Source organism: Sciurus vulgaris, assembly GCF_902686455.1.
Source record: "Sciurus vulgaris genome assembly, chromosome: 16".
Lineage (NCBI taxonomy): Eukaryota > Metazoa > Chordata > Mammalia > Rodentia > Sciuridae > Sciurus > Sciurus vulgaris.
The window spans coordinates 25,493,389-25,505,457 of NC_136477.1; the positions used below are offsets into that span (position 1 = coordinate 25,493,389).

At 42.0% G+C, this 12,069-nt stretch overlaps 1 protein-coding gene across 5 annotated transcripts in view; it reads right to left on the reverse strand.

Moving 5' to 3' along the window:
* Positions 1-395: 395 nt before the first annotated feature.
* MYRIP (myosin VIIA and Rab interacting protein) overlaps positions 396-12,069 on the reverse strand; it is a 335,723-nt gene continuing 324,049 nt past the window's right edge. For all 5 annotated transcript variants that reach the window (XM_079114758.1, XM_079114756.1, XM_079114757.1 and 2 more), the window contains 5 exons: positions 9,761-9,922; positions 5,445-5,549; positions 5,266-5,326; positions 3,870-3,985; positions 396-2,221 (listed from right to left, as the gene is read on the reverse strand). In XM_079114758.1, the coding sequence (XP_078970884.1) occupies positions 2,189-2,221; positions 3,870-3,985; positions 5,266-5,326; positions 5,445-5,549; positions 9,761-9,922 (477 nt within the window). In that variant the 3' untranslated portion in view covers positions 396-2,188. The remainder of the gene's footprint in view (positions 2,222-3,869; positions 3,986-5,265; positions 5,327-5,444; positions 5,550-9,760; positions 9,923-12,069) is intronic.

Here is a 12,069-nt window from a genome sequence, read left to right on the forward strand (position 1 = left end):
CACACACATGCGAACTATTTTCATAAATGACTTTTACTTCTTTATCATTTCTCTTGACAATAGTTCCTGGCAATGTGCATATAACATGAAGGCAAGCATAAATCTCAGAGGTCATCAAAGATATTGTCTTATTGTCCTCATTTTTCTTAAACCATTAAAATATTTTCATTTATAAAATTAATCTAAATATAAATATTGACACTAAAGATCAAAATCACTTGATGACAAAATAATTCTTCTGGAACTATAACATATGCTTATGGTTTTTAATAGTAAATTAAATCTTTGCACTTATTTGGCACAAGGAAACCTTTATAAAAATTCAAATGCCGTGGAGCAGGCTTCTTTTTGTTTTGTTTTGTTTTTGTTTTTTTGCAAGGCTTACACAGTACACATTTTTGTCAAGGAAAACTAAATAGTTTAACACTGTAACACAACAATAGTTGCTTTTCATGCCTCTTAAAGAAAACGTTCTATTTGGAAGTCAGATTGTTTTTTTTTTGTTGTGTTTTTGAAATTTGTTTGTTTTGCTTTGATTCACACCAACAGAACAAAAAGCCAAAGATTTACTTATTTCAAAGGAGTCGTTTCTGTTGGATAACATATACACAGCATCAGCAAGGAGTAGTATTGGAAGATATAGAGACCCCATCAGGTGTGGATCAGGACACACAACTCGGCAGCCACTTGGGGCTGGAAATGTACATGGCAGCTAAAGAACAGGGAGGCTGAAGACAACACAGGCTTTGGGAGGCATCCAATCATAATTAGCTTATAGGTGTGGTTCTGGCAAATTAATCTTCCTGGCCTTGGTTATCAGATCTGGAAAATGGGTATACTTACCGCATAAGGATGCAATGAAGATTAAAATGAGAATATTGCCTTCTTCAGAGCTGGCATGTGATAAACACTAATCGCTCTATTCCCTTACCTCCTTCCTTAGATCCATAATGAATGAGGAGCAAACACTTAAAAACACGTAAACATGTTGGTAATGCCCAATTAATTGAGTGAAATTCCAATTCCATTTGCTTGTATAAATACACTCTAATTACTCATGCAGTTGAGTCAGGTTCAAACAGACCATAAACATGGAGTTAGTGTTATTCTTGTGTCCATTAAATTCAGTTTGTTCTTGATTTTTTTCATACTTGTAAATTTTCTAAGGCTATTCCCTAACTCCCCCGTCCCCGCCCCCCCCCCCTTTTTTTATAATCCTTAAGGTCATTTTGCTATTTAGCTGAATATTTATTAGGAAACCAATTTTGGAGGACAAAAGTTTTCTTATGTGCTTATGTTTGGCAATAATTCATTCACCCAAAACTCATTTAGGTGCCGCTAATTGCTCAACTACTTCACGTTGATTCTGGACAGTGCCTTAGAAAAAGCTGAGCTTTTCCATTAGGTGGTCTTCCTCTACCCAGCCTTGCCTTCTGAGTGAGGACACTCTCAGTAAGTCTATGAGGAACCCCAAATTTGTAGGGAGACATTGTATCGGATGGACCTGGCATGGTGTGGATGAGTCAGGGCCTTCCATTCTATGGTCTGTGGCTGTAAAGCAATGGAAATAGCTGGTAATGTGGGGAGCTAGGAGGAGGTAGCTAAGGGAGACCTGCATCCGTGATGATTGTAAGACCCCCAAGTTACACCGCCCTAAACGCTCACCACCACGAGAGGCATTTTCACGTTTCCCCTTAGCATCTGTAAGACAAGGATGCCTGTGAGGGATTTTCTTATGTTGATGAGGAATTAAATGGTAATCCCCACCTCCCTGCCCTCCACCCGCCTCCAGTGATTTTCCATGGGACAAACTGTTGACACAGAATTCTAGTTGAATCAAAGGGATTTAAAAACAAAAAAGATCGTCTAGACAATACACAGCAGCAAAGCAAACCGGGAAAAGATGCATCTTTTGAAGGTGGAGCTCTGCTGTTGGAAGCCAGCGTCTTGGTTTTCTGTCTTGGATTCTCCTGGGAGCCTAAGGCAGACAGTGGGCAAGACGGCGATGCTGAAGTCCGAGCCTGCTTTCTGGGTGAGGTATCAGGAAAGCCCTGCGCAGTGGAATGCTGTGGCCTCCCCAGGCTCTCTCCTCAGGTGGAAATCCATACGGAATTGGATGGCTGTTGGGTCAAGGCACTGTTGTGTATGGCCGGAGGCAGTGGGTCACTGGCAGTGGAACTCTGTGGCGTTAATACATGGCAGCAGACTCCAGAGCCGGCTCCTGAGGTGACATATTGAGCACACTGTCACCAAGCACTTGGCAAATTGATTGTGTTTGGCATTGTGATCACAGAAAATAGTTTTACACTTTCTACGTTTTGGAATTCATTGAGGTTTTCTTTGTAAATTGGTATGAAATCAACTTTTATAAATGATCCATTGATGCTTAGAAATGTGATCTGTAAAGTGGGCTGTTAGATAAACTTCTCCATTTAAGCTTAATAACAACCCATTTGGATCTCTAATTGGTATTTATTTCTAGTGTACGGGGACTGATAAGAGAGTTTTGAACTCACTAACCATCACGCAGTAGATTGTGCTGTTTCTGTTGTGTGCAGAACCAAGACAAGTCTCCTACTTTATCACAATTCAAACATCCTTTCTCCGCCTTTTCTCTGAATACGTGTCTTGAATTCTACTTTGTTTCAAAGTAATATTTCCGCTCTTTCTTTTTGTGTGTGGTTTAGTACATATTGTGTACCCTTTATTTTTAACATGTTTGTATTACTTTATTTTTATTTTACTAAAAATAATTCATTGAAATGAAAACCACACAACATAAAACTAACCATTTTCAAGAGAATAATCCAGTGGCTTTGGTATATTCGCAAGGTTGTCTGCCTGTCACCTTCGTCCAGTTTTAATACATATGCATCACTCCAAAATCACCACTTATCCTTAAGCAGTTTCTTCTTTCCGCCTCCACAGCTCCCAGTAACTACCCGCCTATGTTCTATCTCTATGAAAGTTCATTAGCCATATTTCTTATAACCTATTCCTTCCCTGATCCTCATGGTCTGCCCTTTAAGTATGAGAAAGCATCTTTTTAACTCTTGGAAGTAATGGGCAGGAGCAAGGTGAAACATCAGGGTATTGGCTGACCACTGAAGGGGCGACCAGCAGCTCCCTTGCCATCTGGGGTCACATTGGAACGGCTGGGTCCTCCATGCTGCCATCACTGGGGTCCATGCTCATGAGACGGACCATGGAGCGTGGAGGGGAAGAGGGAGGAAGAATAGGGTGATGCACAGAGGGCAACAGAGCAAGTTTGCTCTGCTTTCAGTCTTGTCCTCTCAGACATGACCTGCCCTCAGCACAATAGGTGTCACCAAGGCAGCTTAGCTGGATCATCACTCCTACCTAAGCAGCACTGAGCATCTGCTGAAATTCTGATGCTTATGTTGGTTTTTAAGCAACTGATCCATTAGGCCTCTGGATGATCTCTAGAGTTCAAATTATCTACTGTCTCCTCCTTTGCCCCATTTAGAGGCACTGCTGACTCTTTTAAGAAAAAATGGCATTAATGGCTTCTAAGAAACTGAAGAAAGAGTGAATCTGGATCAAAAAACAGAATAAGCACTCCTACACCTCACCCAGACCTTAGACACATATTTTTATTTCTCTTGTATCAAACCTGGTTCCTACAAGGAGCTGGAGATAGGATTGAGAGATATATTGAAGAGGTGACCACCATCAGGTGAATGTTATTCCCCTCTCTTAGACCCTTGTCCCCTCAAACCAACAGGCCATGAGGATATGCAGAAAGGATGCTTCCTGGGCTGTTAGGGGAGCCCAGAGGGAAAGCTATAGAATGGAGATACCACCAAGAGTGAAAGGTTGGGCATCAGGACAGAGATAATGACATTTACCATCAAATCCTTGGAGGGGCTTCTCCTTTCTTTGGGCTCGTTTGTTGAGGAGCCTTGGAGGATAAAGTTGCGATTAAATGTTTTCATGGTCACTGACGATGCCTCCATTTTTTCAGCTAAAAGAAAACAAAAAGGAATAAGCATTACCCAAAAGATGGACTGATTATTAAGAAAGAAAGTCGAGGTGGTCAAATGACCCGGATTTTTTGTCTTAGACTTGGCACTTCATTCCTTACAAAGGACTGACTAGATTCTTTTTATTTCATGTTTCTTTTCATGATAGGTCAAATAAGTCAAGGTATCATTGGTGGCTATCTGGGAAAAAATATCTTGGAGATAAACCAGCACAGTCTCTAAATTCTTATTTGCAATCCTGAAATATAAAAAACTGTAAAATCTGTACATTTTATGTTTGGAGTCAAAAATCATCTGATTGAAAAACTGACCTGAACTCTCATGTGGCCACTGAAGGTTCTTGTTCAGTACAAAGAGTGTGAATGGCCTCACGTTTTGCTGTAAGGATGTTTGTGTTTGACTGTCAGATGCTGCCTGGATGTCATGTGACCTTTCTGGTACACAAGCAATTATGGAGCACACAGAGACCTGAGGGTTTCAGTTAAAGGACTGTGGAACTGTGATAAATTTAAACTGTCCAAATAGGGGATTTTATAGGATATAAAGTAAACATTTGATAAATGTTTATTGAATGCCAAGAGGTGAAACCAAGGTTCCAATGCACATCTTCTGACTTTCTACTCCTCTATTATAAATCTGAATTTCTTGTTTGGTATCACCATTATGTGGCTCCCTAATCCAAGGAAACTGTGGACAACAGCCACAAGGTGATCTGACTGGCATTCCCTGGTGGAGGCTTTTGGTGTCCTGTGTACTTCTTCCCAACAGTCACCATTCCAGCACATTCCAACAGCATCCTACTGCAAGCACCACCACTCTCTTGGCAGATTCACAAGTACCAGGAAGTTCATGCATCCAGAAGCACCTCTCACCCATGATGGATGAGAGTTGAAAGTCAAATACACCATCTTCCTACTCAACACTGTCTTCCAGATGTCCCCTGGAGAATTTAGCTTCATTTGCTCAAAGGAATGATCTACTCATTAACCTGTATTGGCTTAATATCTTTTCTTTCCCTGAATTATTTTTCCCCTCTTTTCCACCAGTGATTCCTTGGAACCACCCCCCAAATAAACTTGTGCTCCTATCCTTGTCCCAGTGTTTGCTTCTGGGGTGACCAGAAGCAAAGACGGATCTAGAAGACACATTGGGTGAGACGTCCCCATGGGATCTGGTCCTCAAACTCAGATCTCTGAGCTACTCAAAGTAAACAATTCAGGCTGAGTTCTTGGGTGGCTTAGTGGTTCCGATCTAAGTTTACCTCTCACGGGTGGAGCAGGTAGTTTCCTCCTCTGCTGCCTTGACGTGTCTATGGTTTGTACCTACAAACACGACACTGCAATCAATACAACTTTGTAAAGCCAAAGATATTTCATCTTTTCAACTATCCAGATCAGGCAACATTTCACCAGAGGGAGCAGGGGTGGGGGACAAACACACCTGGTTCCTCTGCTTCTGATCCCGTTTTCTCGTGAGGCGCACACACGGTGCTATGTTTAAGCCTGCAATGGTCAGGGCTGAAATCCGGCTCTCGATATCAGAAATCTTCAGGCAACAGAAAGATAGGATCAGTGGAGAGAAGGTACAGAAGAAATCTGCTGAACGTGTTAGGAGTTTATAAAGAACACATCTGCTTGGATGCATGCTCATTCATCCGTTTAACTCTACCAAGCATTTTTCTCTTTAGGGTTGAGAAGTGAGAAGATAAAATACCAGTTTTTCTTTAGGAATTTAAATTTCTAGGTTGGTAGCTCTAGAGTGTGTTACCAACTCTGTCAGAGTACGCCTAGGGATAAATGGAAGCCAGATCACTAGGGGAGAGCTAGCCTAGGACCACCGAGCTGAGCATGGGGTGGGGAGGAATGGTCAAGGAAGGCTTCTGTTATGGTTTGGATATAGTTTGAGTGTGTCCCCAGAAGTTTCACATACTGGAGTCTTGGTCCTCAGTGTGGTGGTGTGGAGGTGGCGGTGGAGGCTTTAAGAGGTGGGACCTAATGAAAGGTGGTTAGGTCACTGGGGTGCTTCTTGGAAAGTACTGATACAGTTTTTTTTTTTTTTTAATCCATAGTGACATAAACAACCTAATATTTAATTTTAAAGTTATTTTTAAATACTAAAATATAATTTTATTATGAATTTTGTTACATATTACATTATTTTATGTAATAAAATTATCATTTTCAATAGGTAAATGACTTGCACATAGTATGACAGAGTAGGTAAAATTTTATGTAATTACCCCTTTTTTATTGTAAACAAATGGGGTACAACTTGTTTCTCTGGTTGTACATGAAGTAGAGGTGTACCATTTGTGTAATCACACATTTACCTAGGGTAATGGTGTCTGATTCATTCTGTTATTTCCCCCCCGACCCCTCCCACCCCTCTTTTCCCTCTATACAGTTCCTCCTCCCTCCATTCTTGACTCCCTCCCGCCCCCCAATACAGTTTTTATAGGACCCCCAATTAGTTTTCACAAGTGAATTTTTAGAAAAAAAGCAATCCTGAGTCCCGCTTCCTGTTTCACCATGTATATTAACCTATTTTCATTATTATCACAAAATCCCTGGAATAGGCTAGCTTTATAAGGAGAAGAGGTTTATTTAGCTCGCAGTTTTAGAGATCCAAAGGCGGGGCACTAGAATCAGCTCACCCTGGTGAGGGCCTCTTGGTTGTGTCACCTCACGGTAGATATCAAATGGTGTCCTAACAATGGAAGCATGTATAGGAGAAATATGTCAATCTCAAGACAGGAAGCCAGAGAGAGCTGGGTGGAGCCAGGCCTGCTCTGTTCACAACCATCCTCTGAAGGGAACTGACTCAGGGATCCCATGAGGATGACTTTAATTCCTTCTGTGGGCAGCACCTCAGTGATCTAAGGAGCTCCCACGAGGCCTCGTCTCTTTCCCTGTTGCCACTCCAGGGATCATGTTTGTGAAAAGTGTGAGTCTTTAAATTTTTTAAAAAACTTGGTACATTATATTTATACAATAATAGTGGGATTAATTGTTACATATTCATACATGTGCACAAAAAATGCTCTGACTTTAGAGCAAACAAATGAATCTTCCAACACATGAACCCCTGGGGGACTCATTTAAACCGGATCTAAACCATTGCGCCCTTTGATCTCTGTCGCATCTGTGTTCCTGCCATTGCGATGCCATCTGCCATGAGGCCCTCACCAGAGGCCAAACAGATGGGGCTACTCGTTCTTGGATTTTCAGTCTTCAAAACTGTGAGTTAAATAAACTTCTGTAAAAAAGCACTCTGCATCAGTTATTTTTTTATATTTGGTATCGTGGATTGAACTCAGGGGTACTCAACTACTGAGCCACATATCCAGCCCTATTTTGTATTTTATTTAGAGACAGGGTCTCACTGAGTTGCTTAGCACCTCGCCATTGCTGAGGCTGGCTTTGAACTCTTTGATCTTCCCGTCTCCCAGGCCACTGGGATTATAGGTGTGTGCCACTGTACCTAGCTGCCTCAGTTATTTTGTTACAGAAACAAAAAATACTTATACAGATTCAACAGGAGGCAATATTTGAACTTTAAAGGGCAAGTACAACATAAAGATCTTGCTTTCTTCATCCATGATTCCATGAATCCAAAACTACCGCATGAGGGTTTAGAGGCAAGACCCAGCAGCAGCTCCCAGTTCAAAACCATCTCTTTCATTCAGGGGCCAAGTGGCCTTGAGACATTCCCTCCCCTGTCTGGGAATCACCCTTCTCATTTGCAACGTGGGAAGTTCAGTGAGCTCAGATTTCTTTCTAAGAATCTGAAGGCAGATATAAAGAGCAAGAGCTCACTCAGTGCCCAGGAAGAGCCCTGATCCCACCTTCCTCTGGGTTGAAGAAGGGACCCTACCTGCGCTATGATAAGTGCTTAAATACATGAACTCAGTCATGCTTCAAAATAATCCTAGAAAGTAGGGACTGTTCTCTTGTTATTTTTACAGATGAAGAGACTGTGGCTCAAAGGATTAACTGATGTACCCAATGGCACACCACAGAGTGGAGGGGAGAGGTGGGAACCACAGACCTTTTGCTGAGATGGTGTTGCCTGGGTGTTGCTGGGGTATCAGGTAAGTAACCAGAGGCTGGCCACCAGTCAATGCATGTGTGGTCCACTCCCAGATTGCATCACCCTCCCGATCCTGCTACAATTTTGTGCTGCTCAAGACAAATCCCACTTCTGTTGTCATTTGCTGAGGGCATCTTTGGATAGGGTCTGTGGGGATAAGGTACTATAGGAGGTGTGCAGATGAAGCTTGAAGAGTCAGTTAATATGGGAGCTGCTTCCCTTACCTTTACCCAAAGTGGACAGACTTAATCGCACAAAGAGGAACAGGTATGTGAAGGCCAAGTCTGTGGCAGCTGGGAAAGAATCCAAGTTAAGCTGCCCACTAGCCAACTTCCAGAAGGATCCACTGTGCAACTCTGCCCCTCCCTGGTTCCCAGATGCCTTCCTATTTAATTCCTCAAATTGCACGTTGAGAGTTGCATTCCTTTGGTTTATAGACCAATGAATTGCACAAGTCTCTGAGAAAATTCCCAGGTTAAAATTTTATCAGTCATTTGCAACTGATGTGATTTTGATGCTCACGTTCTTCCCTGGAATCAATTTTGATGAAGGGCCTTTCTCAGAGGGTCCTCAGAGACAAGTGCAATTGGAAAGCACTCTGTTTGCCCTTGGTTTGCTAACTGTCAAGTTCTGGAATAAGAAGCACTAAAATGACCAAGTTTTGGTCCAGAAGACATAGAGAGAAGAAAGGAAACTACTGAGGGCTGATTTTGTTGTATCTTATCTTAAGACTGTATGCTCAATGAGCCATACACTTGCTGGAAGGGTATGACCAACTCAGTTCTGAGATTCCTGGGAGCCAAAGCAAAGAGCTCAAGGTAGGACTCTGTGTCCAGAAGATAAAAGCCAGTACTCAGAGGAGCAGCTTCTTCCAAATACTGAGTTGGTGTCTATTGACCACAATGCTACCAAAGATGCAGTTTTAAGATACAAGGTATAGAAATATTTTGAACCAGGGGTGTGTACTGAAGTTATGTTGTAGAGGCCAGTGTTTCTGAAACCTGAGCAGCATACGGGCTCCTCTGAATGAAAACCCAAACACCAAAACAAGAATCAACCAAACAATAACGACGCCAAAACCCTGACATGGGCTCCTAAGAGCATGTCCACAGACTCCAGTCTGAGGATTAGTTGTTCAATCCATGATCAGTTCTGATCCACTTTCAAAGGTCAAGTGGATATCCACAAAAACTGCCAAAGGGCATCTTTGCAAAGTTCTAGAGATTACTGGGATCAATTCTGAAACAGCCCTATCTAAATCCTGCCCACTTCTCCTGAAATCTACCTTTCTGATTTTATTCATTTACTCATCCCATTTTTACCATGTGTCTGGTGTCATGCTTGGCACTGGAGTTGCTAGGTTAAGTGAGTTAGCTATAGTCTTGTCCTCATGGAGCTTTTAGTCTATGATGGGGAAAACTGGCTTTGGTGTGGTAGGCGCCTTGGAATGAAATGGGAATCTCCAAAGAAAGGAGACCCAGGTTTGGGTCAGGTAAGTTGTCAAGAGGAAACTAGCCTAAGATTTTAAAGGAAAGCTGATGAATCAACATGGTCATAATTCGGGAGAGAAGAGAGCGGTACTTTAAAAAGGAGAATTTGCTGGAATCCTCCATCAGGAAGGACTTTCACCTTGCAGATCCACTCTGAACAGAAAGGAGAATTCTCACCTGGAGTTCAGCATGGTGGACCTGGGCTGCAGCAGCCGCCACCTGGTCCTCCAGATCCTCCAGCTCCGTTTCATTGGTGCCACTGTGGATGCAGCGCGCAGCATCTTCCAGCTCACTCAGCTGGCCCTCCAGCCCATACACAGTGCCAGCTGCCAGGTATACCTAGAGAGAAAGCATGACCTTTGAACTCAGGTCTGCAGAGCTGGTTCTGGTGGGACTCCTCCAGGGGACCCCAGTGATTCAAGGAAGCGAGAGAGAACTGGGCTCAATACTGGAGGAAAGAGATGGGAACCTCCATTTACAAACATTGTCACATGTAAGTGGTAGCATAGGATCTTGCCACCCTTACTGTCAATCACACCTCCTGTCCCCTCCAACTTTCCTGCAAGGAAAAGCAATTTGTAAGTAGATTTTTGATAAAACAGAACAAAATACATAGAATGAGCTATGTAAAGTATGAATTTGTCCAGTGACCTATAAAAACCGATATCATGAGAAAAACGTGTGATGGGATTTTTCTCAGTAAAAGTTTGGGTTGGTCAGGTGTGGTGGTGTACACCTGTAATCCCAGCATCTTGGGAGGCAGATTCCAAGTTCAAAGTCAGCCTCAGCAACTTAACAGGGCCTGGAGCAATTTAGTGAGAACCTGTCTTAAAATAAAAAATTAAAAAAACAGGCTGGGTATGTGGTTAAGTGGTTAAGTGCCTCTAGGTTCAATCCCAGGAATTAAAAAGAGAAGTTTTGGTTGGCATTTAGTAATTGAGAAAAACCTAGAAAGCATGAAAGGGGTAAAACTGACTGAAAATAATTACAAATTTTGAGCCTAACTAATGATCTTCTTATTTGAAACAGATTAAGGAAATGAGAATGAATCTACAAGGCAGAGTAGGTAAAACTTATTTCTTAGAAAAAATATGATATTAAAGAGAAATGTGGAATCTCTTTGTTAATTGGGATAATTCTGGGGAGCTATTGAAAATGAGCAAAGCAGGTAGTAAATTGAAAGTGGGCAAACAGAAGGTAGAACAAGATGTATCTAAAGAAGGAAAATAACTTCAGGAGAAGTTCTGGAGGTGTAACGGATGTATACGAAGTTCTCAACATGATCACTGCAATTTAGAGTCTATCTGAAGTGCATGGTTGGGACTTCAACAGTTCCTGTAACTCCAGTTAAAAATATGACAGAGCTGAGGACGAGCCAAGTGCTTATGCACAGGAGTCATGCATCCAGCGATGACTAAGTATCCGCAAGGGGGCAAAGAACCCTGAGATGTTCCTATTCTGTCAGTTCCTTGGCATGATTCTCTCATCTGTGTTAAAATGGGCAATTTTACAAAACACTTCAAAGTGGAGCAGAGACAGGTGGAGGTTGGTTGAAAGTGAAATTGACTGCATCTCATTACCAGGTGTGCTTACCTGGGTTGTAGGAACTTCCTGCAGTGACAGACACAATGGACCAACATCAGATGATCGGACAATCACCAGGGAGCCATGAATTAAACGTCTGCTGTGACCCATCCCCACATTTCAGTTTGCCCTTTGTTTTGTATTTCTTTATCATACACCGTGTATTAGAGAAGTTCTGTTTCTAAAGGATCTTTCCAGTTTAATATAGCCATTGTTCTTTGTCAAATGAAAAGACTATTTCAAGGGTAGAGTGGAGAAATTCTTCAAAAAACATATCTCCTAAAGTAAAAAAAAATGTCCCTTGAAAAGAGAAGAAAAAAATTAAGGTGGGGTGGGGGGGACAAGAGGGGCCCGGGAGGTGGGAGAGGAGAGAAAGAGGGAGAGAGGGGAGGAAGGAGGAAGAGAGGTAGGGGAGGAGAGATGGGGAGAGATGGGGAGAGAGAGAGAGAGCGAGGAGAACAGAGAAAGCCAGGGCGATTTTTATTATACTTTAAAAATACTTTTCTTCATCTGCATACAAAGGTAAATTTATTTTAATAACATACTTTAAAACATAAACTTAGTTTGTTACCATCAAGCAAACTATGGAATTATTTAAATGAAACGAATAATTTAAGTGTAGCAAGGGATAAACATAATTTGATGTAACTTTGGTCTTGGAACCCTCATTTTACCAGAAACAGGCAAAATTCAATTATCATCATGCCATACGACTGAACCCATCGAAGGCTGTCCACATTTTCAACATGGTCATCTGCTATGGCTTGTTTTTTTTTTTTTTTCTTTCTTCCAAGGCAAAACAATATGAAATAGCTCCAAGTCCTCAGTAAGGCCAGAATGTTCATCTTTACTTTGTGCTCCTTAAAAACCTGCTTTCCTGGCATGAGGAGGAAGGGGACATG